This window comes from Gallinula chloropus (genome assembly GCF_964237585.1).
Source record: "Gallinula chloropus genome assembly, chromosome: 8".
NCBI classification, from domain to species: Eukaryota; Metazoa; Chordata; class Aves; order Gruiformes; family Rallidae; genus Gallinula; species Gallinula chloropus.
The window spans coordinates 1,408,203-1,435,254 of record NC_140093.1 but is presented as its reverse complement, the minus strand read 5'-3'; the positions used below and the strand labels follow the sequence as shown (position 1 = coordinate 1,435,254).

Here is a 27,052-nt window from a genome sequence, read left to right as displayed (position 1 = left end):
ACATGAATATTTACTAACATAAATAAACAGTGTTTTATAACAAAAGGCACAGATTTGCAACTATAAACAATGGAAAAATATTTACAATTTGCACATACAAATCAACCAGCAAGTGCACAATTGGTCACTTCAGATCTCCTCTACGTTTGGGCTTCACTTCCTTCCAAGCAAGAAATTTAATTGGTTCCACAAGGTCTTTTTTTCCCCCTTCCTCCTGCACAAACTGCTACAAATGGCAGAGAAAAGAGTTTATTAAACCGAGTAATTCAGCAGCACGAGTTTTCAGATGGAGACAGTGTTGCTAACTTCTTCATACTGGATGATAAAATAAGGGTAGCTCTGGTCATCGTTGAAGATGACAAAGATCTGGGGCTCAAAGTAATTGTCCACACAGGAGTCGTAGAGGTCGCTGGTGATGCTGCCGGGGTTCACGGGCGGAGGTCTCCTCATGGTGTGGTTGCCCACCGCGTACCTGCCAGTGAGGACTTTGGCCAGGAACATGTAATGAACCCCTTTGGGTGACCGTTTGGAGAAGTTATGGGAGTAACTGGCCTTCCTGGCGAAGTAGCTGCCCTGCCCGAACATGGTGGCGTGTTTCCCGCAGACGCGCGGGTCGAAGTTGTGCTTGCAGATCCCATCCACCACGTCCTGGGAGGTGCCGTGGAACAAATGCCTTTCGTTCATGAGCCTGTCCAGCCCAGACATCTTTTTGGACATGTATTCCTTTTTCCTGGAATGGAAAAGGGAAAGGCAGGGTGAATATTCCCTGTGGAGCTGCAAGGGAACAGCAGCAGGTTTCACTGCAGCTCTTCAGAAGCAGGAGGGTTATCCTCTGGAATAGAACATCACTGAGAGGAGACATGGAAACATTCTGGTACGGACAGGGGAGAGGGTTTTCCACTTGCAAACAAAGCTCCTGCCTGTGAAGCAAGCGTTTTGGAAAGGACCTGAGCACCTCCCCTACAGAGAGAGGCTGAGGGAGCTGGGCTGGGTCAGCCTGGAGAAGAGAAGGCTGTGGGGGGACCTCACTGCAGCCTCCCCGTCCCTGAAGGGAGCAGAGGAACAGGAGGGGAATCAGCTTGTTAAAGGGCAGAGACTGGCAGGACAAGGGGATGGGGTGAAGCTGGAGGAGGGAAGGGTGAAATGAGAGATTGGGGGGAAGTTCTTTCCAGAGAGAGTGGTGAGGGGCTGGAAGGGGCTGCCCAGAGAGGGGGTGGGTGCCCCATCCCTGGGGGTGTTCCAGGCCAGGTTGGATGGGGCCCTGGGCAACCTTGTGCAGCTCCAGGCCTGGAGGTTGGTGTCCCTGCCTGTGGCAGGGGGTTGGGGCTCTGTGACCCTCGGGGTCCCTTCCAACCCAGACCAGGCTGGGATTCTATGACACTGTGGGAGGCTGAGTGAAGGCACAGCAGTGTGAGGAGTTGCTTGTGTATCTCTGCCTGTGTCTCAGCTTGGATGTGGAAGGAAATCTTCCTTGGAATGTCGTGGTTTTACCCCGGCTGAGAGCAGAGATCCACGCAGCTGCCTGCTCTTCAAAGGAAAAGAGCAGGGAAGGAGGGGGGTGAGGCAAGGGAAGGGAAAAGGAAGGGGCAAATAACCCCAAAACCAAGAAACTAAAAGGCCCGTGGGTTGGGATAAGGATAGTTTACTAAAATAGCAGAAAGATCAAATGTAACAATGCTGACAGGACTTTAGAGCAAAACGTCTCTGAAGCTGTTGGTACACAATGCAGCATCTCACTGAACCCACAGCTCAGGCCGTGCCACCCAGAAACCCTGCGTCCTGGAGCTGCCCCCCCTCCTCTCAACCAGCTCCCCTTTACACTGGGCAGGATGGAATGGGCATGGGATACTCTCTTTGGCCAGTCTGGGTCACCTGTCCTGGCTTTGCCCCTCCTTTCTCATGAATACAGAAATATGAAGAACTGAGAAAGTCCTTGACTGTCTGACTCAACTAAAACCATCAGGGTGTTATCAGCACTGCTCCCACTGTAACCCTCAAACACAGCATTCCACCCACTGCTGCAGAAGGAAGTTAACTCCATCCTGACCAAACCAGGGCAGAGCAACAACGTCACTCCAGCTTCAGGAGAGGCCCCTGAGAGACAGGAGGTGCTCTGGACCGGGGTGACACTGTAAGGACTCAGTCTCTGCTCCCACAGCCCATCCCTCGGCTTCTCCCGAGGTGTGTGCAGCAGGGAGGGAGAATCCACACAGCTCATCTCATGTCAGGATGAAGCGCTCAGGGGAGGGTAACCCTCAGACACAGCATGTTCAGTGTGATCCTTGAGAGACCACCCCAAGACCCTGGCTCACACATTCAGGGGAACCACGGCACTAAGACCTATCTTCAGCCCAACCCTCTGATGGAAACAACTCCTCCCACTGCAACTTGGAAGTGAACAGAAAGAGCTTTCAACTAGAGAGACCAGATGCATTGGGGAGTTTCTGTCATTAAGTGTTTCACAGAACTTACCAGCAGCCAGGATATCAAACAGTGACTACCCAGGAAACTTCAGGGTGAGGGCTTTTTGGGATAAAGCTGCTTGACTGAAGATGCTCCTTTCCTCCAGATAAATCTGGAGTTTATGTATCCTAGTTGCTGATGGGTTTCTATTTCCAACCCAAGTGACATATTCCAAGGCATGTTCCCCCTGCAGTAAGCAAAGGGTGTTGGTGTTACCTTACCTTTTGTACTTCTCCCAGAGAAACTGGTTCTGCACTCTCAGGATTTTCAGGATCCTGTATTTGGTCTCCGGCACAGTCTTGTGGAAGAGGTTATAAATGGTTCTGTAGCTTTTGTCCTCCTTCAGAACAGGCACTTGGACAAAGTCCTGAGATGGATCCATACTAATCCAGGTTTCAGGGTAGAAGTTTGGAGAGGTAACAGCAGTTGGAGACAAGACGTGGGAGGGAGCTGGTTCAACTGATGGAGAAGGCGCCAGAGAGCTGCCACCTAAGGTCCTAGTCAGGGGAAGAGAAAAAGGTTGGGCTTAAGCTTTCACAACCAGAAAGGCTTCTCACAGAGCTGTAGGGGTTGGGAGGGACCTCCAGAGCCCATGGGGTCCAACCCCCTGCCCAAGCAGGGTCCCTAGGACAGGGCACACAGGGCGGTGTCCAGATGGGGCTGGAATCTCTCCAGAGAAGGAGACTCCACACCCCCTGGGCAGCCTGTCCCAGGGCTCCCTCACCCTCACTGGGAAGAAGTTCTTCCCCACATTGGGGGGGAACTCCCTGTGCTCCAACTTGAGCCCATGGCCCCTTGTCCTGTCCCCACAGACACTGAGCAGAGGCTGCCCATGTCCCCCTGTGTCCCACCCTTCAGCTATTGATACCCATTGATCAGATCCCCTCTCAGGCTTCTCTTCTCCAGGCTGAACAGCCCCAGTTCTTTCAGCCTGTAACCCCATTTATTTCATCACCAACAGATCTTAAGCAGCAGCTGCTCTCCAGTTCTCTTCATTTACACATCTCTCATGCTCATGTGGAACACACACACTATTTCAGTAACTCCTCCATCCACACAAGCTCAGGGCACAACGTGGGTGCCCATGATGCTGTTCCAGGGAGGGAACTCACACTGCTCAGAGGTGTTTAGCAGCCTGCAGTGGTGTTACACACTACAGGCAGGCTGAGCACCACCCAACACAGGCGCTCTGTATGTCAGCTCTAGAGGAATGGAGACTGTAACCCAGCATGTGGGACATGCAGGGTAAGAAAAGGTAAATAAGGTGGCCACATCTGACCTGATTCCCTCAGGGGATGGATTAAAGCTAAAGGAAGGAAGGTTTAAATTAGATCTTAGGGGGAAGTTCTTTCCAGAGAGAGTGGTGAGGGGCTGGAACAGGCTGCCAAGAGAGGGGGTGGGTGCCCCATCCCTGGGGGTGTTCAAGGCCAGGTTGGCTGGGGCCCTGGGCAACCTTGTGTAGCTCCAGGCCTGGAGGTTGGTGTCCCTGCCTGTGGCAGGGGGTTGGAGCTCTGGGACCCTTGGGGTCCCTTCCAGCCCAGACCAGGCTGGGATTCACAACACAAGGAGCAGAAACAGCTATTTCCTGCCCCAACAGACAGCGTTTCACAGGCAGAGCCTGCAGCTCTGTGTCTGCAGGCTGTGGAAGGGGAGATGCTCTGCTTTCAGTCCTACCCAGCAGCGTGCAGGGGAAGGGTGCTCTCATTTTCGTGCTCAAAAGCCAGATGTAGATTTGCATTTGCAGTTGCTTATTTTCATGGGCCAGCCCAGCCCCCCCTTTGGGAATGGGGAGGGGTGAAGGAGGGGAGGCTCCTGCTTCTAACGGCCGGGGCAGACAAGCAGCACAGATGCCAGGGGAAGAAGGGACACCAGTAAAGCCCAGTTAAGGACATCGCTGTGGTGTGGCACGGCCTCGTTCTTAATAAATACCACACCTCTGTGGAATTTTTCCCACTCTCAAAGCTGCTAAATTTAGATAACCAGCGTGGCATTTGTGGCTTATGTTCACCTGATTATGATCTGAGCAAGCAAGCCTTGCTCAGCTGAATAATCCTTACTTACAGGAGTTCTCCTGCTTACGTCAATGGAAATACTTTGAACCTGTAAGGCTTGCAAGTTCAGGCTCTGGTTTTCACACTTTTAAGCTCTTCAGCTCGTTCCCTTTCAGTTGTAAGAACATACAAATTTATCTCAGTGTTTCCCCAGAGCAGTGTTTTACTGGAGTGTTTTTACAGGGAAATAAATGTTGGCTCCAGGACCAACCCATGGTGAATGCAAACGTGAGGGGTGCTCAGGAGGCAGCTCTTAACTCAGAGGTGCTAAGGCTGCTGCCTGGTGGAAAGAGACAAGGTGAATCTGGTCTCTAAACCCATGAGTGACCTTAAATTACATTCCATTAAATTAAAGTTTAATGAGTATTAAAGTTCAGGATGATTCTCAGGTCACTTGTGTCCTGGTAGGACAGCAGGAGGGGAAAACCTGTCCTGAGCAGGAAGAAATGGGGAGAGGGAACGTTTTGTGTACTCATCCTGGGCAAGCTGGGGTCTGCCAACATCCAAGGCTAAATCCTGCCTCCCCACACTGGGTATCACACCCAGGAGTGCCAGGCAGACTGGACTCCCCCTTGGAAAAGGAAGTTTCCTGGAGAACAAGCAAACACTTGAAGCTTTGCTGAAGGCAAAGCCGTTCTCCCTGGAGTGGCTCTTCTCCATCAAGCTGCCTTTGTTCAGGCACGATGCTGCAACCCCTGCTCCCAGCCTGTCCCTTCTCAAGGTACACCCCACACAATCACAGAGCAACTTCTGATCCTCCTTGCTCAGCTTGCTCTGCAGAGCCAACACGACCATCTCCCTGAGTAAGATCTCAACTCCTCCCACGTCCTGCCTACAGACACACAGTGCACTGTGCCTCTCCGGACACGTAACGCTCCCGATACGTGAGCCCAGCAGAACAGTGTGTGACCCAGAAATCATTTATTGCCATTTTCTCATTGCAGGTTGAGCTCTTCAGCTCTGAGGAAAAAGCTGGGGGAGGGGGGAAGCCTATTTTGAAGTGGATCCATTTGATTTGGCTCAGACAGACAGCAAACTGTGCCAGCACCCCCACTTCTCAGCGCAGACACGCTCCTCAATAAAGCCTTCGCGTGGCTTCACCTGCTGCTCCCAGCTAAAAAGGGACCTTGCTTTATTTGCATGGCTTTGACTCAACTCTAAATTCTGCTCTATTAATAGTTGAACAGAAACCCAGAAGATGGATTTTTTTTCTAAGAATGGCTTCTAAAATAGCAGCCTAGAATATCGCAGGGTGCTTTTCTTTCAGGGTGGGTTTTTATTCACCCTAAAGCCAAGGGGTAAAAAACATCACTGCAGAACCTCATCCCCTCACACTTGGGACTGGAAAGCCCAGCTCAGATTAGCACTAAGTTATGGATTAATGAGACATCAAACACAATAAAACCCCTGCAGTCCTTGGGTGGACTTTGTTCATTCCTTCTGGCCGGTGTAAATTATTTGTAAGCGTTTATTACACAAGGGGAACCACTGAGAAGTCAGCGTTTGTCAACCACCATCACCCACCTCCCACAGAGTTCTTCAGCAGAAGCTTTCTCAAGTTTACAACAGGTTTATGCAGGTGGGAGGGGAGGGAAATAAAAACCTCAGGTAGCTCTGGGTGGGAAGTGGAGGTGAGTATCCACTTCTCCAGGATAACTCCCATAAATGTTTAGGATGCTCTGCTGTTCCCCCCTAAGGAGGAGTAGATTTTTCAGCAAGGTCTTTACACAAAGGAAGTGAGAAAGTTTTACTGCAGAAGGACAGACATTCCAGAGCTCAGGTTATAGGTTTGGTAGCTGGTGTGAGCAGTTATGGTGGGGACCTCACCTGTGGGAATTGTGTAACCTTTGTGTATCTCAAAATTACACATTTACACTGTAGTGGAACAGCCACAGGTAGGAAAAGGTCTGGAGAATACCTGAAATTTGTCACTAGGCTGAGACTCAGAACTGCTACAAGCAGCAAGTCCCTGCTCAGGCTTTGTACCTGCATCCTCCTAGCACCTCTGGAACAAACTATCTAAAACCATCTCTAACAACCACGTGTTTTGGGGCTCTGACCAAACTCACCTCCACACAGAATCACAGAGCATTAGGAGTTGGAAGGGACCTCAAAAGATCATCTGAGTCCAACCCTCTGCCAGAGCAGGGTTACCCAGACTAAATCCCACAGGAACACATCCAGGTGGGTTCGAATGTCTCCAGAGAAGGAGACTCCCCAGCCTCTCTGGGCAGCCTGTCCCAGGGCTCCCTCACCCTCACTGGGAAGAAGTTCCTCCCCAGACTGGTGGGGAACTCCCTGTGCTCCAACTTGAGCCCATCGCCCCTTGTCCTGTCCCCACAGACACTGAGCAGAGGCTGCCCATGTCCCCCTGTGTCCCACCCTTCAGCTATTGATACCCATTGATCAGATCCCCTCTCAGTCTCTTCTCTCCAGGCTGAACAGCCCCAGCTCACTCAGCCTTTCCTCACAGGGGAGATGCTCCAGGCCCTTCAGCATCTCTGTCCCTCCTCTGGACTCTCTCCAGGAGATCCCTGGCTGTTTGATCCCAGGGAGCCCAGCACTGGACACAACACTCCAAAATGATACAGTAGTTCTGAAAGCCCATTCTTACAGGGCCTAGAACCACCATCCCAGCAATCCCTAGAGCCCATGAGATGCTGAAAGCTGGATGATCCTTGGGCAAACCTGAAGTGCATCTGTGCTTCTGATGTTCTGAGACCCACAAGGCATGTTCTAACTTTCATTAACCAACCTAGCAGTAAGGACTTCCTCAGCTAATATCTACCTTGAAAAATGGCAAGCAAGAGCTGCCAATATGCCAGAGATTTTTGGGTTTTTCTTCTGATCTTTCCACCCAGGGGAGCCTAGCTGCTTGCCCCATCTTAAGGAACACAAATCTGACTGCCAGGCCACGGTGGCCACACGCAAGGTGTCCCTTTTGCTGGGGTACCTACTGTAAGAACGGCATCAGCACCACACAGGAGCGAAGAAGGGGTCTCCTCTTGATCTCTCTTCTGAAACAGGCGTTCTGCTGGAATCCATCCTTGATGTTTAAGATGTACTGGTTATGCCAGGTGACGAAGCGAACCTCTTTCAGCCCCCGGCAGCTGGCTTCTTCTATCAATCTCACAACAGGCTGTTTCACAAAAACAAACCCAGAAACAGACACATGAAAAATGGCACACCTAAAGATCAGTGTTTTTGCCAGAGACCACCAAAACCCCTCCCTCTACTCCCTTTCCCCACTCTGAGGCACTAGTATGTTCCGTTACCTGTCCCCAAGGTCCACTGCCAAGGCAGGTTTCCCAGTCTCCCTACATAACTGGTGCCATGGGATTCCTACATGCCAAATGCTATTCCCAACATCTAACCTACACCTCCCCTGACACAAATCCCTTTCTGCCTTTGCTGGCTGAATGCAAAAAGCAGAAGACTGCTGTAGAAAAACCTTTTACATATTAAAATATTCTCATCATTCCTTTTTTACACTGGAGAAGCCTAGCTCTTTTGACTGCTCCTCATAGGTCAAGCATCCTAAACTTCTTGGTTGCTGGCTGCTTTCTTCCAGGCTCTCTCCAGTTCCTGCAGTATTTTAACCTGCAAAGCTCCAGGCTGTACACAGACTGCGTACGGTGCTCAGCCTTGAGCTCCCTACCACGCTCATAAAGGCAGCATCACACATGGAAAAGGTGAAGGGGATCTAGTTTACAAGCTCTTAACTAGCATGGGCATGGGGAAGGCTTACTGGAGGGCTCACTGGAATTAGGGGAACAGAAGTATTCTGGCTGGTTTGGGTTTTGTCTAGCACATACTGTCTGACAGCGGATGTCACCTCTCTGCCTGCAACTGGGGTTGAAGAGTTGGAAGAGAGGAAGTCTATTTAAAACCTGCTAGGGAGAACTGTGGCTGTCCAAGACCAAAGGGCTGCAGTGACACTAGGATGTTCATAACTCCTCACAAATTGCCATTTAAAGCATCATTGGATGGATTAAACTGGCCATCAGGAAAAGGTGCCTAAGGAGCAGGGGCTGGCAGCCACAGGGCAGTGCAGCTCACAAGACAGCGACAGCCTGGACCCAGTGACTCTGTGTTGTGCTGGCTTTGGGGTCAGGTAAATAAACTAAAAATCCTGGGAAGCAAAATGTCTGTGGTGTTAAGGCTGCAGAAAGCCACCTCCTCTGTCCTAAAACCAGATTTCTAGGGATTAGAAAGGTTTTTCTTGGCATTGAGGAGGGGCAGTTTGCTCTCGAGTTTGACAGTCTGCTCAGCATCTGTGCCTCTGATGTTCCCAGGGATAATTCTAGGTGCAGCCCAGCAAAGCAATCCTCCTGTTACTGCTCCTTCTGTTCAACACCAGACACCTTGGCTACCTTCCTCAACAGCAAGGCTAAAGAGCTGCCCTGAATGACTGAAGACAAAGCAGACTATGTGTGTGTGTGTATACACGCAGCTTATGGTGGATACCAAACACAGCGTTTGGGATTACAACCCGAAAGTAGGACTGTTAAATACCTCAGAGTACTCTCTCCAGCCAAAGTGGTCCCTGCAGAAGTATTTCCAGACTGTGTAGTAGTTGGAGCTGGAGCTGGGGCAGGAAGGTGTGGACAGCCGCCGCATTTGGTCAAACTCCACAGTGTCATATAATTTCATAGCATTCAAATCCACCCAAAACTCGTGTCCCCTGGAAGGAATGAGAAAAACAAAGAGTTCTCACCTTTGGTAATGGATTTGAAAGATCATTTGGAGCTAACAACAGTCAAGACTAGTGCTGGAAGGGTCTTCTTCAGAGATACCCCTGTCTGGCTGTGCTTGTGTCATGTAACTCCCCCATGACCACGAGCTTGAAGCGGGCAGGACAGAGAGACAAGTGCAGAGAGCAGGACACCCAAGAGCTGTGAGGGCAAAGTTTCCATGCACAGCGGTGGGAAAAACAGGGTCTTTAACATGGAAAGGCAAAATCCTGACCCCAGCAGTCTTCCCAGCCCAGTGGTATTTATTCAGTGTGCCTGAACAGTGCAGAAATCAATATGTGCATCCTTGACATTTTGAGCACGCTGAGCAAACACACCGCAGAGCCGGAGCAGCCGCACGCCAGCCCAAAGGTTATTCCTGGGAAAGAGAAGGTAAATGGCTCCAGATGAGGAGCATCTGCTGCCAATCCACCAGAGAGCTGGAGCACCCTTCCTCACGTGCAGGACTAGTGCCAGTATGAAAAGGGAAGGGGATTTCACACTGAGGGGCACGGGACGAGCTGTACTGCTGCTGCGGAAACCAGCGCTGACAGGCAGCCTCACATCCAGCCACTGCTGCTTGCAGAGCACCCTACAACAACAGAGGGTTACAGATGGAGGCCCAGAGAGTACCCTTTAGATAAAGGGGGAGACAAAAGTGCCTCTCCCCTGTGCTGCTGCACAAAGCTGTGAACCATGGGCTTACTGGCAGCCACGGACTTCAGGGATTCACAGAAATCCAAAGAAATGGTGGGAATATTCATTCCCTACAGGAGGAATTCCTTTGGAACAGGGATTAAGAAATGATGGGAATATTCATTCCCTACAGAAGGAATTCCTTTGGAACAGGGATATTCCCTCACTGATGCTGTTCACAGAATCTGATGCCCAATTTGATAACCCCTTTACAAGCTGCCAGCTTGCTGCTGCCCAGGAACAGTTACTAAACTCCAGCAATGGGACGATGTAAAATAATTCCTTGGATTCTTGAGAGCAAACACGGACTGAGCTGATACTTGAAATCCAGTGTATGAATCTGCCTCACTGAGGGACAACTGTTCTAAACATCGATGTGATTTTACAGATGCAGATTGGATTCAGGAGGGTGGCAGTTTTACAAGGGATTTCTTACTCCGCCTGCTGAAGTGTTATTATTCCACTTCCTCAGAAAACTACTGACAAGTTCCCACTTTAGAAACGATGGTGAGCTGGAAGGATCCCTGATTTCTCCAGTACAGACACATAGCTGTTCTTAGTGCTAAGCACAGCTTGCAGCATTAAGTGCTTCCCCACGCAGACAAAGACACGGCGTGTCCGTTCCGATGGGCTCCTGATCCGGGGATCTGATCCCTGAGGGTTGGGTAGCCTTACATCGCTCTGTCTGCAATGAACTTTCATACAGAAACATTGAATCATTGAGGCTGGAAAAGACCTCTAAGGTCATCAAGTCCAACCATCTGTCCATCTCTCAACTCACCCATGTCCTGCAGTGCCACGTCTGCACGTGTTCTGAACCCCTTCAGGGATGGGGACTCCACCACTGCCCTGGGCAGCCTGGTGCAAGGCCTGGCCACTCTTCCAGGGAAGAAACTTCCTCTAATTGCCAATCTAAACCTCCCTGGCACAACTTGAGACCATTTCCTCTCATCCTATTGCTAGTTACTTGGGAGAAGGGACCCATATAAAACAATCCCAAAGTCAAATCAAACACCTTGAGAATCCATGAGCTGCAATACATTCAGACACAAAAATCATCCTTTCTGCAGCCCCAAGACCACAGTTCTCCAAACACGGTCACAGAACCACACTAATTAAGATGAAAATTTACTCAAGACAAGGCTTTATCACACACAATGTGTGTTCCCTACTTGCATCAATGGCACACAAAGCGTGATGGCTGGAGGAGGGAAGGGGGAGATCAGATATCAGGGGGAAGTTCTTTGCAGAGTGGTGAGGGGCTGGAAGGGGCTGCCCAGAGAGGGGGTGGGTGCCCCATCCCTGGGGGTGTTCAAGGCCAGGTTGGCTGGGGCCCTGGGCAACCCTGTGTAGCTCCAGGCCTGGAGGTTGGTGTCCCTGCCTGTGGCAGGGGGTTGGGGGTTTGGGACCCTTGGGGTCCCTCCCAACCCAGCCCAGACTGTGGTTCTATGATTCTATGACTCAGGGCAGCATGGCAAGACCCACATCAGGGGTAAGTGATGGGAGGCAGATCTGGTCAGGAGAACCAGCAGTTACTGCAATGAATGACCAGCACAAAGGGACTCAGGTTAAATGTCAGGCTGAAACCAACCCACCTGCTTTCTGGAGTGAGGGAGCCAGTACCAGAGCCCCCCTCCTCCGTGCTGTGGAGGCATTTCTGTTCCATAACAGGCAGCTACAATCTACGTTATTTGGAAACAGAGTGTGAAATGGGGAGGAAACCATCCCTCTGAAGTACCAAGCTGTGTTAGTATTTATAGTGTGTGCAGACACCACCACAAGCATCGGGTTTTGAGTGAATTCTTTCATGAATGTGTTTGTAATGGTGCTTTAGGTACATTTGCTTTGTCTTATCAAAGCAGAATCCCACAACCTGCATTGCAGTGCCTGATAAAGCAGCTGGTTTTGAGAAAAGGGTGTTTAGCAATTGATGTTGTTTATATTATCCTTCTGGAGGGAGGGGTTGGACTCACTGTTTCGGGGTTATGTTGCACCTCAGAGTCCTGAATCAAGACCCCCAGCACAGAAGCTGGGGGTAAAATCAAACCATTTCTTGATGCAAAACCTCCTAATTTGAACAATCATTCTCCCTTCAATCCCTGTGCACATCAAATCCAGTAACACCATTCTCTCCACACCAAAGATCTGTGACCCCCAAAGAAGTGCAAAGAAAAGGAAAGCCTCTTCTTGAGGAGTCAATTATTCTACTTTAAAGGTGGGTAAAACCCAGAGGATTATTTCATTTAATTCTAACTTTGTACATGTGCTACAGAGAAAACTGCAATAAGAAAATGTTTGCAGTAGTTCAAAGTAAGGAGAATCAGAAAATCAATACAGAGCCTAAACACAATGAAGATGATCCACTAGTGTCCTGAGCTCCTTTATCCTGAGAAGTCACAGGTTTGTAAAATCCTCAAGATTGAAAAACAAACTCCCCAGGCCCTGGAAACGTGGCTGGCTGCTGATGCATGACTTGGGTTTCTCTAACATGGGCTTAACTGTGTTCCAACACAGGTCTCTGGCAGCCAAGCAAGGAGAATCAAAGCAACACAACAGGAGGGACCCTGTGGAAGGACAAACGCTGTTCCAGCTGGACACAGCATGAGGCTGCTTCTCCTCCTGCCTGTGCTGCAGAGCAGGTCTTGGGGATGAGCTCCTAAAACCCTGGGTTGATGGTACACATGCAAAAGGGGGGTTGCTGTCCCTGCAAATCGCTGGGGAACTGGTGGGTTTCAAATCATCGAATGGTCCGGGTGTCTCGTCCATGGGCAGGGACACCCTCCCAGCCCAGGGAGCCCCCAGCCCCATCCAACCCGGCCTTGAACCCTGCCAGGGATCCCAGGGCAGCCCCAGCTTCTCTGGGCACCCTGTGCCAGGACCTCCCCAGGAAGGATTTCTGCCCAATATCTCACCTCAATCTCCTGTTTAAGTTTAAAACCCACTCCCCCTCATCCCACCCTGACAGAGTCCCTCTCCAGCTCTCCTGGAGGAAACCACTTGTTACACTGCTTTCTCCTGGCAGTGCTACAACGTCCCACAACTCCAATAAAACAAACTGTGGTAGGTTTTTTTCCTTCAACAAACAAAACCTGTGCAGGGCTACGTGTGCATCTCATCTGCCTCTGAGACTTGCAAGGCACCCACAGCTCACGGTGCAAAGAGCCCCTCTGAAAACCAACCATTCCTCTGCAAAACTTGCACAGTGTGTGCCAAATCCCTTCTCAGCACTGTGCAATGGGATGACTGTCCACTGCCTGGGGTTTTCTTACATTTCTGCAGCTGGTTTTGTCTCTTCTCTATCACAGTCCCCTCCCTGGTAAGCCAATGGAGGAGGACAGGATGGCCATTGCTTGCTGACTTACACCAACCTTCAAGGTTTTCTCAGGGTAGGAGCTGCAGCTCATAACCCAAAAAACTTCTCTCCAATTATTTCTTGAAGAAAAAAAAATGTCAAGCTATTTCTTGGCATGGTGTCCTCCACCCTGATCCTCTGAGGAGGGAAAAGTTCAGCAGTTCCAGGGCAAACTGTGGAAGAATCTTCCTGAAATCCAAACTTCTGTTAAATCAGGGATGCTTTACAAAGGGTATGTGCATGGGTCAAGTTAGTAAAGTGTTTGGAATGCTGCTTCCCATTAATTATAATAGATAATTAAGTGATCAAAATGTCTCAACGCCAGAAAAGCTACACAACAGTGGTTTATTTTTTCCCTGATCATTTTAACTACAGGGTTGTGGGGTTTTTTTTACCCTGACACACATTTTCTACCTAATAATAAATTATTTGGAGTAACAACACTGCATTATCTTATACAGCTAAAAATGTCAGGCCAAGACCCTACATGCCCAGGAGCCTCCCTGATCTTCTTCCTAATTATAGCATGGGCAATAAGGTATGTTTTCACACCTTGATTCACCTAAAATATTTATCACCCCAATGCTCATTTGCATTCTTCGACAATGCATTTCTCTGTTTACAAGTATAAACTTATTCAAATGATAACATTTACTGGCTTTTCAGCTCTGAAATCCTGAAATATATTTAGCAGAGTTGTTTAATAATAGCTCCTTGGTTAAAGCCCCCCTGTGGTATATTAAAAAGCCTATTACCAGCTTACATAATGCAAAGCCAGGGAAAAAAAATGATGAACTGTGATTACAGCCAGAGATTGGGTGATTCCATTCCTGGCTTGGGCTGTAAGACACCAATGATGAAAGCAAAGGGGACCTCTCTGCTGCCCACCCAAGGCCTAAATACAGGCAAAAGACCCCAAATTTAGGGTTCAAGGCCAGTAAGAATGATAGGAGCTCACAGCTGTCTGGTACCTTCTCCAGCACAACATCACTTTATCTCCACACCGTGCAATGACTGACTACCTCTGAGACAGAGTACTCTATCTGAAGTCAAGGGTGTCTTCCACAACCTTCAGATTATGGCTAACACCTCGATTAGGAGAAGGAAAACCCAACAATAACCCAGCAAGGCACACATCCCCTTGTTCTGTGCCCTGAAGGGAACACCTAACACCGCATCACAGGCACGTGGTGATTCACCAACGGCACGGCCGGGAGATGCTCAGGTGCAACGGCGATGAAACACTCAGGTACCACACAGGGGATGGGGCAGAGCACCCATCACACCCCCAGCCATTAAAACCCTCTCCCATGCACAGGGGTGAAGCAGGTCCCTCACAGCGCTTCCTCTGCACCAACCCCAACAGATGAGCTCCAGGATTGGGCTCCATCCGTCCTTACACTGCTCTTTGTGTGAAGGCAAATGAGAGTTTTGTAGCTAATATAATTAAAACACACCCCAATTAGTGTTGTTACTCATGAACTTCCCAGTCTGGATCTGGAAATGTCTGTCTGGAGAAGAGTAGGAAGGAGATGATGAAGGCTCCAGCCTGCCAGATGTTTGGGAAAGCAGGAAATGTATTCAAATACCTTGGTGGGGCAAAGTGTTACTCCCAGTGCCTCCAGGAGCAGCCTGCAGCACAGCGTGGAACCAGGAGTAAAAACAATGCTGGCTTTTTCAACAGAAAAGTCATTTAAGCCTCTGCAAACACCACCAAACTTTGCCTCCTCTTGCTTCTGAGGCAGAAAACCACTGTCCCCACTTTCCCCCAGGAAAGACTGATGCAGAGAGAGACTAAAATAACTTCTCCAAAGTCCCACAGAGAATCTGCAAGGGAGGTGGGAACCGAGATTTCTTCAGAACTCCTCTGCCCTGACTAACCAAATAAAGGTCTCTATTTAGAAAATAAAGCAGTTCAATGGAATTATTTGCATGGAAAGAATAAGCATATAGAACACAGCACGCAACCCCAAACTTGGTGGGGTAGGACAGGGCAGTTCAAAAGAGAATTCCACAGATACTCTCTTGATAGCAGAACTCAGCTCCTTGGGTAAGTTACATCTTCTCTGTACCTTTACTATAAGTAGTAACACAAAGATGTAACCTCTTCAAGACACCAAACTGAGCAGGCACCTCTACTAGCAAGTTACAACATCCCCGTTTGCAGTGAGATTGCTAAAATAAGGATACTTGGGCTTGCTTTTCCTCACACCCTTCTGAAGACCTCCAGTCCAAGGTGCAATCTCCTGTGCTCTTTCCATTCCCCAGGACAAACGTGTGCTAGATGTGAGGTACAGAGAGATGACTAGGAGCAATATTTTCTGTAAGCACTATGAAAACGCCATGTGGTTTCAAAGCTTCTCCTAAGTTCAGTGACATGTCATGAGCCTTACCGCAAGCAGGGCTCAGAAAAGAAAGAAGCCCAGTGATCAACAAAGGCCTGTGCAGGAAATGAAACTCAGTTCCCATCAGAACAGCTGTGATACAAAGCAAGACCGAGAGTTAAACAACACTTGAGATGATGAAACTGTTGATTTTCACTCTATGACTAAACCAGTTCCTCTCTGCAATAGCAACAACCTGAAAGCCACCCAGGGGAACAAACGGGCTTCAAAAAGATCCCAACAGGTATGAAAACCTTTCGTACTTCAGGGTGAAAGATTAGTCAAACCGAACTCGGCGACTGGTGGAGGTGAAGTCAGGCGTTGGTGCCTTCTGGTGACCCAAAACGGGCAGGAACTCATCTCACAGGCAGCAAAGGGTGGTTTGGAGTCACAGGCTGTATGTGGCCTGGCTGTGGGTGAGGGACCGAGGGTTTCAACCCCACTGCATGAAAAGGCACTTTGCCTAAGGACATCCTCTTAACGAGACCCTTCTCTCTAAGCAGAGGTGCTGGTGGTTTGATCTCAGACAGCAGCAGCCAAAATTGGCTCCCTTTGAAACCAGTACCGACTCCACAGGCAGTAACAGCAAGTGAGGGGCTGCAGCACTCACCAAGGCACGTTCTCCACAACACAACAACGACAACACAGCCCCATCCCAGCTTGTGCTGCCTGGAGGAGCGCAGAGGAAGGCAGGAACCTCCCCTCAGAGAAGCAATACTGCATAAGGGCAAGAAGAAAAGCAGGCTGGTAAACACGAGCCTGCAGTCTCGATCTTATCAGCATCTCATCATTCTTAAACTGAAGAGAGGGGCAAGAGGTGACAGGGCAGGAAATTAAGTTTCATACTTTACTTAGCTTGCTCCCTCCTTGTGTCACGCTGCTGCTTGCTGCTCTAAGCTGTGCAGGAGGTGTACCGTGAGAAAGGCTCAGGAAAGAGAGGGGTGCTGCAGGAACACGTACCTCGCCACTTAGAAGGCTCTATCAGCAGAGAAAAAAAATCAAATCTATCAATATAGCAGTAGCTTTACTGCTTTTCCTAAATTTACTTTGAAAACAGCAGGAAAGGCAAGTTTTTCTTGGTGACTCGGGGTGCTTGGGCAAGCAACCTTCTCTAATTTTCAGAGGGAGAGACTCTGCCCTGACTCCCATCTTTGTAAATCGGGAACCACTGGGATACTGGTGCAGACACAAGCACAGCTGAGATGAAAAGCTGGCCCCAACCCCTGGGAAAAAGAATAAATTATAAAATCTATCAAGCTGTCTCACACAGAAAGATACAATCTCTGGATTGGGAAGTCGTTGAGGTATGACTGCTGGGAGATAAAGGGCTGTACTGAGAAGTATGGTTGTCCTGTTCTCTTCCCAAGACACCCACCGTTGGCCACTTCTGAAGAGAAGGCAGCCTGAAGTGCTCCTTTGTGGGAAGTGCTGTTAAATCCCAAAAGTCTGTAGCAAGGAGGATGCTCAAGGATTACTGCAGGTACCGTATTTCATAACTCAAATCCAAGGTACATCTGCTATCTGCAGTAGAGGACAAATATGGATGTCCTTGTGTGGGGCAGGTTGCTGGTTTCAAAGTTCTCCTACCCACACCGGATGAGGGTATGTTTTTGCAGAGAGTTTTGCTTGTTAGCTCTAATTTTTGTCTCAGCAGATGTGTGAGACAGCACGAGCACAGCTCTGCATGGCAACAGAGCCAGAAGAGCACAGGGCTGTCCCTCACAAGGGGCAAAGGCTGTGATGTGAACCCTTTCCACAGCACTGAGATGGAGCCCCCCCATTTTCAAAGCCCCCCTTTTCAAATGTGTTCTGCAGAGGCAGCCCTGGTTTGGGGGGGGGTGTTTTTCAGAATTCTACCAGATCTCAGGGCTTAAAATGCCTCTGAGATTTATGATAAATAATGAAACTGTCTCGATTCTAGCAAAGAATCTTTACAGGAGGTGACCAGACACAGGTAAGTCCAACACGGACTAGTGATCACCCATTCTGGGTGTTTCAGTTTCTGAACGTCACCCCCTCTGCATGCAGCTTCCCAAAAAAGGGCTCCTTTATGCACCCAACTGCAAGTACCCCAGTTTGCCATTACCACTCAGCTCAGGCCCTGAGCTGATTCCAAGGAAGACATGTCCCAGCTAGGAAGGAACATCACGATCGCTGCTCCTGCTGAGCAACAACTGGTAACAGGCTCCTCCTGTCCCTCAGCCTTGCCCAAAGGCAGGTGGGCAATGCCAGGGCATCGTGCCTGTGGGATTACCAGTAAGCAACCCCTCTGAGCAATCTGTTTCACCAACTATATAAATCTTTGTTTCAGAAGGGACTGGTTTATTACCGTAAGTACACAGGGAACAGCCTGACCTCAACCTGAAGCCAGGTGACAGCTGTTTCCAAACCTGTGATCTGTTTATTGATGTGAAACAAGAAAAGGGGGATAGGAGCAATTGCCAATTCCCACAGCAGTTGATCTTAACACTTGTAGCTTCCCTAGATTTGTATAGCTGGGAGCCAGTGAGGTTTAGCTTGGATGTAAAGGGCAGGAGGCAGCGGAGCAGACAGGGATTCAGTGAAGCGTGCTGTTACAAAGCACAAGGCAAACACTTCTAAAATCACTTCACGTGCTTTTCCTGTCCAGCCCCTCTTGCATTCCTTCCAGGGAGGAATGGAAATGGAAAGAAGCTCAGAGCCATCCAGCTGCATACGTTCAGGAAACGCCACACATGAGTTTGCCAGGCACAGTGGAGTTCAGCTGTCCTCTCACCCCTGTGTTATCAGTAACAGGGCAGTTCTAACACAGCAGTTCTCACACGCCGGGGCAGCTGTGCAGATCAGAAAGAGAACTTCCTAAATTTAAATATTCACAATCACACAACCACCAGGTTGGAAAAGCCCTTTAAGATCATCAAGTCCAACCCTTCCTGTCCTGTGCCAAACCACATCCCTGAGCACCTCATCTCCCCTCTGTTAAACACACCCAGGGGGTGACTCAGCCCCTCCCTGGGCAGCCTGTGCCACAGCCCCACAACTCTGCCAGGGAAGAACTTTCCCCTCCCATCTGCTCTGACCCTGCCCTGGGGCAGCTTGAGCCCATTGCCCCTTGTCCCATCTCCTGTCCCCTGGCTGCAGAGACCATCGCCCACCTCTCTGCACCCTCCTGGCAGGGCAGGGGAGGTGGGGAGAAGGTCTCCCCTCAGCCTCCTCTTCTCCAGGCTCAACACCCCCAGCTCCCTCAGCTGCTCCTCAGAGGATTTGCCCTCCAGCCCCTTCCCCAGCCTGGTTGCCCTCCTCTGCACTCGCTCTAGCACCTCAATGTCCTTCTCAGTCAGTCAGAGGACACACAGCAGTCCCTGAATGATGATATTAAAATCACACTAGCATATTCTAACATCATCAGCGTAACAAGCTACCCCACCAACACAAGAACAACTAGTTTCCTTCAAGTTTATTTTTGTCCTTGCCTTTCCTTTCTGGGTGCCTCCATACACCCACTGACAGCCCCACTGGGGAACACGCAGGATTCACTCTGACTTCATCCCAGAGCCATGCCTGCAGGTTGAGTAATCAGCCAACTGCTCCCAGGCAGAACACGTACTGCTGGAGGTCCACCTGCTTCTCCCTGTCTGCAGCCATTTCCTCTTGGCCTTTCTCTTCTAGCTAGGAGGAGCCATTTCACAAAATTCAAGAGAAATTACAGGGGGAAGGGGGCAAAACCAACCAATCAATCAAAGCCACCATGAGAAGGTGCTGTCCCACGTGTGTTGGAGATGTCAGGGTACGAGGCTGGCATGCTGGGATGTCTCTTTGCCAAGAGAAGGCAGAGGGATTTCCAGCAGGGGAACTGATGGGTCAGGAACTGCAGAGTTGTTTTAAACAAATCCTGGCGTAAGCAGTGCTGCTGTTGCTTGTTTTGAAAAGCAAAGCATGCGTGATTGGACGGGGGTTGTGTGGGGAAACCTGCTCAGTTCTGCAGCCAAGTATTTCCCCTCACTAAAGAGCATCTTAAAATACCCCGCTCGGGTACTCTCACGCTGCAAAGCGGGACTTGGAGTTGTTCTCTCCAATACTTAGCTGCAAGCTGGAAGTTCTCCAGAGCCTCTCCTCACACGTATGAGGAAAACAAGAGTGCTTCCAAGTATCTGAACCTGCTGAAGTTCATACTTCCCCATTTGCTGAGGGTGCTTGGTATTTGGGTCTAAACACTTGATAGATTTAGAGCAGAGATATAAACAATCTGTGATAGAGCTTTATATTCAGATTGAAGCCAAGCTGCAATGAGCATCCAAGGCAGCTGGACCATTATTATTCATTACAAAGAAGTAACTAAACAAGGTTTACCGCCTCTCCTACTTGAAGATCACGTTCCCTGAGGTGAAACAACTGAGTGTGTATTTTACATTCTCTCTTCATCTCAGTGCTACTGAGATGAGTATTTATACACACAGCTACTTGAAGAACATGGTATTTGAATCTAGAGCTTAGTCTCTCATCGAGCCAGCAGCTCACCACTTTCTTACAGAGCCCAAGTTTCTCTGAGCAGCACACGGCAACAACAGTACCCAAGCAGGCTGTAATGATTCCTTACTATGTTTAAAACAAAGAGGAATAAACAACAACCACCCACTGGTTGTCAGGCTGGCTTCTGCACGGCCTTTCTTGGACATGCAAACTGCTGAACAGACATTTCCTTGTTGTATGCAATCTGTATAGATAGGCCTGTAAAGCTAGTCTGACCACAAGAGATTAATAGCTTTAGCCAAATAATGCAGTAACCATGTGAACGATGAGCTGTTCCAGCATGTTTGCCAGCCGCTCGCAGGGTTCAACAGGCTGCTATCTGCATCTTGTTGCCAGGAGACACAACATCACCCAGGAACAGAGGGGGAGCCAGGCTGCGGTGACCACCGCTGAACTCCACCAAGAGTCACGCCGAGTCCCTCCCCAGCAGTCCACATCAGAAGGGTTAGCAGGTTCTTCTGATGCAAGATGACATTGTGGGAGAAGCTGGGGACAATACACAGCCAGACGTTCACCCCACACTTCAAAATCAAATTCAAAGCCATGTTGAGTCTAAGTTTTCATGCCTATCAGCATCAGTGTTTGAAATCAGCAGCTCTGGTCTTCAGGAGCATTTCACTCCTAGGTTCTCACCAACACCCATCCACAAACACACAACTCTTCCAAGGGAACAAACACACACAAGAGTCACAGAACTTCCCAATTTGTCATTCCAGGGTGAGCAAATACAGCACGTTCACAACAGTCACCCAGCCATGCACTGGGGCAGGACTGCAGCCCTGACTGAAGCAAAGGCCTTGAAGAGAAGGAAGAAGGGCACAAAATACAGAAGCAACAACCCAAACCAGAATTTAGTTAGAAAATACTGCTGTTTAAATTCGTTTTAAGTCCTGGTAGACTACTTTTTTTTCTGAAGAAAACAGTGGGCAGAGACTCAGTGGGTGGTGAGTTCAAGTCCGTTAGATGAAGCCTAGTTTCAAACAACCTGCCTCCCCTTCACAGGGTCTCAGGCAGGGTGCAGAGCCACAGGCAGAGCTCTGACCCAGCACATTTGGGTCTTCTGACAGCACCCTGCTTCTCCAGCTTCACACAGCAGAACAGAACGTCGTGTGTCCAGCAACACACCCCAGGAGTTTCTTCCCAACTGGTTCAGACAGACAGAAACTCTGTGTACCAGGAGGCTGAACTACCCAGCAGACTGGAAACCTGCACAGTAAGGGTAAAGGCAGACAACCCTACTCAGCCAACTCTACAGGCTGGGGATGACTAAGCACTGGTTTCAAATTAATCACTCTCAGAACACATAGATCAGGTATGTCATGACAGAGCCTGTGACACAGGCTCCAGAAAGAAAACCATTCCTTGTTTGCACAAAGCTCTAGTTGGAATTATCTGCATGGGCAGATATTAAAAATATATGTAGATATAAGAGTAGATGCAGATATGTAGAAATAAGAGTATTTCTACACTTGCTGGTTTCTTTTCAGAAATAAATTTCAAATACTTGGAAAAAGGGAAGTTTCTCTGTTGCAAGATACAGCAAATTTTATCTGCTGGACAGTTACACAATGAACAGACTGGCATTTTTTTTTCAAAATGATCCTATGAAGTATGATCCCTGGCTGCCCAGGGAGGTGCTTGAGTCACGTTCCATGCATGTGTTTAAAAAAGGGGAGATGAGGTGCTCAGGGATATGGTTTAGCATAGAAGAGGAATGGTTGGGCTTGATGATCTTAAAGGGCTTTTCCAACCTGGTGATTCTGTGATTATTTCCAACTTCATTTCTAATTTGCACTGTGGGGTATCTCTATGTGGACATTGTCTTCAGTAAAAAGGATGAATCCATGGGCTGACAGAGCCCGAGCTTTAGTGCCTAAACCAACATCCAGTTAGGGGAAAGACTCCACTGACTTGAAGCATGAGATTGGGTCTCTGGAGCCTAACGAGAAATCCCAGCACAGTAAATGAAAATCAAGCCATTAAGGAAGAAGGGAGTGGAAGGAAGAAGAGGCAGTGAGAGCAGATCCACAAGGAACCAGGCGGCCAAGGCAGCGTGAGGTTTGTACTGCACAACTGCAGTTTTTACTGCAGCAGCAGCAACTTGAACTGGCTACGACTGGAATGAGTCGCACCAGGTTTCCAGCCTCTGGCAGGGCAGATATGAGAAATGTGCACTGTATGTGTCTGCCAGAAAGAGAGAGAGCAGCCTGCACCCCACACTCAGAAGAACACAGCCTGTAGACATGTGATGAACTCACAAGCAGCAGCACTATGCAAAGCGAAACCCACACTGTACAAGTTGAAGACGTTTTGGGTTAGACCCTGGGGTGCAGGACCAAGCCTGAATTAATAGCATAACCAGGGGAACTTCAAAACTGATTTCTAATTTCAGAAAATGAGTAGCTGAACAGCACTATGTGCAGAGGAAACAGTAACTTCTAATAAACAGTTCAGCTTTTTTAGATGACAACTTAAATATAGCTGACCAGCGTTTCTGAAGGTATTACAGTTCAGGTTCATCATAGTGAATTCGCTGAAACATCACCACGTGTTATCAGCACATGAGGATTCCCCTGGGGAGACTGGACAGAACACCTATCTGACTTTTGCTGCTTCTTTGTGAACAGTCTTTGTGGAGCACACAGAGTCCACCTGAATTCAGAGGGACTGAAAGCAATGGCTGCATCGCTCCTGTTTCAGTTCTGGGACAGGCTCCACCACTATTTCTAATCCAGAGAAAAGACTAATTAGAAAGGTGAAGAAGGATGTTACACAACAGTCTGTCAGCTCCCAACTCCTGAAGTTTTCTTATTGCACACCCTTCAACTTAAAAGAAGGCTTTCCAGATGATCAATAATAGTTTTAATAGGTGCAAGAGAATTTTCTGTTGCAGCAAGCTTGTTAGTTAACATCATCACAGGGTGTGCAAAACCCCCGTACACAAAACACCAGGAAAAAGGAACACATATTGTTATATTTCTGCACTGCTACTCAGTTAAGCACCCTTGCTAGCAAAGGAGTAAATTCAGTTACCTACCGATACTTCACTTTGATCCTGTCATTGTCAGGGTTGCAGTAGAGTCTCTCCAGATGCTCCTGAGAATCGTTGGTCACGCTCTGCCAGCTCTGCGTTGCTGTCCTCCTCACTTGCCAGTGATAAGGCAAGACTGTGTGATGTTTGGGACAGTCACTGCCATAAAAACAAGTGCCCTGGAGAAAATCCACACAGATTTCTATTCCATCTTCCTGATGGGTGTGATATTGCAGCTGGTTCAAGAGCTCGAATACCAGATCAAGAGAAGCTTCTTCACTTTTATCCTGGAATATTCCAGCACTGAAATTATTGCTTGGGTTCAAACTGTATTGCATCAGGCAGCTACTCTCTTGGCATAAGCCAGATGTGCAGTTTTCCAGAATCTTGTCTGGGAATAATGGACAAGCCACACCATCAGTAGCAGCTGAGTGCAAAGGGTGATCCTGGAAGGAATCGTTATTATTATCAGCAGCAGTTCCAGGAGTGGTTTCTGGTGAGAAGCCTTGCTCTCCCGCCTGGACATCCTGCTCAGGGTGCCCAGAGGGAGGACAAGCTCCTGGCAACTGACTCTGCACATCTGGAGCCGTTGGCATCAGCACAGTCACATTACTTTCTGGTTGGGGGCAAGAAGTACCAAGTTCCAGGGTCTTTTTCACAGCAGATTCACATAAATCACTACGACTGCCACCTTGGCCTCGGGACACAAAGACACTATCCAAGGTCCCAGCTCCCAGCAAACTGGTAAAGATCGGCCTCAAAGCCCGGAGAGTTTCTGTGTCCAGTCTTTTCTGCACCTGCTGCTTCTTCTTGAAACAAGGCTTCACTGGCGGGATCTTTTCAGTCAGCCTTATCTGAGGAGGAAAGTCCTCTGAAGGAGGGCACTTCATTGCTGGGCAGTGCGCCTGCTGCACCACACACGCTGGCTTCGGCTGGGTGTCCATCAGGCACAGACTTTGCTCTCTCCAAATCACTTTCAAACGTCCCAGAGCCTCGCAAGAATCAATCTAGGGCAGAAAGGAAAACAAGACAGTTAATCTCTCTAATTGCTCATGGTTGACACGAACAAGATCACCCCTGGAGAGGATTCTGAGCCAGCAACACCAAACTCCTCCCCTCTCTGTGACTGTGGGTAGCCCCTAGGCACGTAAAGCATGAAACCAGCTAAACTCAAGCTAATTAATCCCAAACACACACTCATCGTCTTCTCACACATGAAATCTCAGAGACACTCAGGCACGCACACACAGTCCCCGGGGTGTGTGGGGGGCGACAGGAAAGGGGGATGGGTCTGCTGTCCTCCCCCCCTGTGACGGTGTTTATTATTAAACAGCCCTTCAGTTGATTACATTCCACAGAAGTGAGCACCGCTCCGCTCGCTTTCACACCTCCCTCGCACGCAGACCTGAGAACAGACCCACGAGCAGGCACAGCAGCCCTGCTCCTTCCCCCCACACTTCAACACGCAGAGGCACCACTTCTCCTTCTTTCCACCGGAGAAGCGGGCAGGCGGACGCGTTCCCCGGCCCATTCAGCCCCGTCTTCCCTCCTCCCATCTCACGCAGCCACCCAGCAGCATCCTCGGAGAGCTGCTTAAACAAACAGCAAACTTCTTCCTGACTGCAGCAGGGGCCGGGACCCAACGCGTGGGGGGAGGGGGGTGGTGGTTTTGGTTTGGGGTTGGTTGGGCGGGCTGGTGTGTTGTGTTCTTTTTTTTTTAGACACAGGAATTCAAGTGCTTACACCCTGTTCCTCCTGCTCCGCATCTGACACCCACAGTCTGGTACGTGCCCAGGCACTCCCGCTCCGCACACAGCCGCTCGCACGGGCCCACACGCTCTCGCACTGACTCAGGCTGCACTCCCTCACCCCGCTGCCACACGCACCCAGCTCATTTGCCTCTCGCTCGGCCAAGTCAACGAGAATTCAAACCTGGCAGCCAAGAAAACAAAAGGGTGCTAGTTACACAGGAAGGGGAAGAGGGAACGACAAACCCCACCGCGGTTATTTGTTCAGATGCAAAACCCCTTTCTTTTCTCTGAAGCGCAAAGAATGTCCCCAGAAAGCAAGCTCTCCACTTTCAATCGGGCATCTTGTCATGAAACCCTCTCCAATCTCCCCTCCAAGCTCCCAGTGGCACGCACAACGGCTTATTTCCTGGATTCCCAGCACGGTAATTGCTCATCATAAAGCAAAATCGCAAGAAAAACAGCCCGAATTGGGCAACAGTTTCTTCCTACTGACCATTTGCTCTGGAAAATCTCTCACTGAGTCCTCCTCGCCGGGGAACATTCACTTGTAAGGGTTTTGCATTACCCTGGGAAACAGCACGTCAGGGAAAGGACGGGTTGTACCTCTCCACTTTCCCCGTTTAGATTAAGTTTAAAGCAACTAGTGTATCTATTTACCGGTTAAGAAAAGCTCCACAATGACTGGTATCTCTGCTATTCTTCCACAGACATACCAGGCAAGTCTCTTCCTAAACCACCGAGGGTACTTTAAGACTTCAAGGAACTTCAAAGGTTTAAGAATCCTCAACTCCGAAAGGAATCCGATGCTTCACTGCGCCCAACTTTAAGAGCCTCTGTGAGAGGATCTCCCGGGGTCTAAAGGGTCCTGCTGTGCCCAGGAGCTAAACAAGTGACTTCCAGTCGCTCTGAGCGATGTCTTTAATCTGTTTCGCTATTGTGATCACTCCCCGGATTAGCATTTCTGCTGTTTTAACAGAACTGCGTTACCGTAGAGAGTCCAACCTCCCAACAGCTCTCAACATAGAGAACACTGAGACGACTACCAGAAATTTGTCTGCGTTTCTATTTCAGCATTTTAAGACCCCAAATCAGCCGCTTCTTGTTTCAGAAACACCTCTCGCAGCCACCAAGAGCCAGGCTGCATTTGCACAACTTCAGCAGAGCCAGCTCTCTGGGGGGGGGGGGAGATTTCAGTCCCCAAGTACCAGCCAGCTCACGCGAACCACACCTCCTGTTCCTCTGCTGAAGAAACCGAGCCTAGGGAGCCTAAAATTCATACGATAAAAGCGACAGAAGACCTGACAACACCAGGAGGAAGCAAACCCCGACTACAGCCCGCTCTGCAACTTCCCGCAGAGCTCAAGCTCCCCCCGGATGAAACCTACCGGCTTTCGCTCCCCTCCAGCGAGGCTCCTGCGTTCCGACCCAGTTCCGGGACGCTTCCAGAACCAGCCAGGCCTTCTGGGGGGAAGGGGGGTGTGTGTGTAAAAATAACCCACGTTCAGCGGCTGCTGCAGCCCGGCACTCGCCGCCGGTATTTCCACCTGAAAACCGCCCAACCGTCTGCGTCTCGGGCCGCGCGTCCCGGGCTGTTTCTCCAGTTGCCTTCGGGGTTACCAAGAGACGGCGGGGAGGCGGAGGCCGGAGGGGAGGCAGGCCGGGAGCAGCCGGCGCCGAGCCCCGGCGCTGCGGGGAGCGGCAGCCAGGCTCAGCGCCGCCCTACCCTGCCCTGCCCTGCCCTGCCCGCCCCGCGGTAGGTGGCACGCCGCCCTGCCCTGCCCGCAGCTCCCTCTCTGCTCCTCACATGTTTCCCCTCCCTGTTTTAAGTATCGCTTCCCGAGAGCGCTCGGCCGGCAGCTGCGCGGCCCGGGGAGGAGCTCCGAGGCGGCGGCGCAGCTGCTCCCCGCCGCCCGCCCCCTCCGCGCCGCGCCGCCCCGGCAGCTTCCCTCCTCCTCCTCCTCCTTCCCCCCTTCCAGCCAGCAGCCGGCCCCGGGGGCTCCGGCACGAAGAGACAAAGGCGGGAAGGCGGCCGGTGCCACACGCCTGCCAGCCGCCCGTGCCCTTTGGCACGTCCGAAGCCCC

The 27,052-nt window shown here is 49.9% G+C and overlaps 1 protein-coding gene across 1 annotated transcript; it reads right to left on the bottom strand.

Moving 5' to 3' along the window:
* Window positions 1-26,396, bottom strand: TIPARP (TCDD inducible poly(ADP-ribose) polymerase). The gene is made up of 6 exons (XM_084267450.1): window positions 26,356-26,396; window positions 23,226-24,226; window positions 9,030-9,198; window positions 7,472-7,653; window positions 2,685-2,960; window positions 1-730 (listed from the first exon to the last, which is right to left on the bottom strand). The coding sequence occupies exons 2-6, from the start codon at window positions 24,161-24,163 to the stop codon at window positions 283-285; spliced, it is 2,013 nt and encodes a 670-aa protein (XP_084123576.1). The 5' UTR covers window positions 24,164-24,226; window positions 26,356-26,396; the 3' UTR covers window positions 1-282.
* Between the last annotated feature and the right edge of the window lie 656 nt (window positions 26,397-27,052).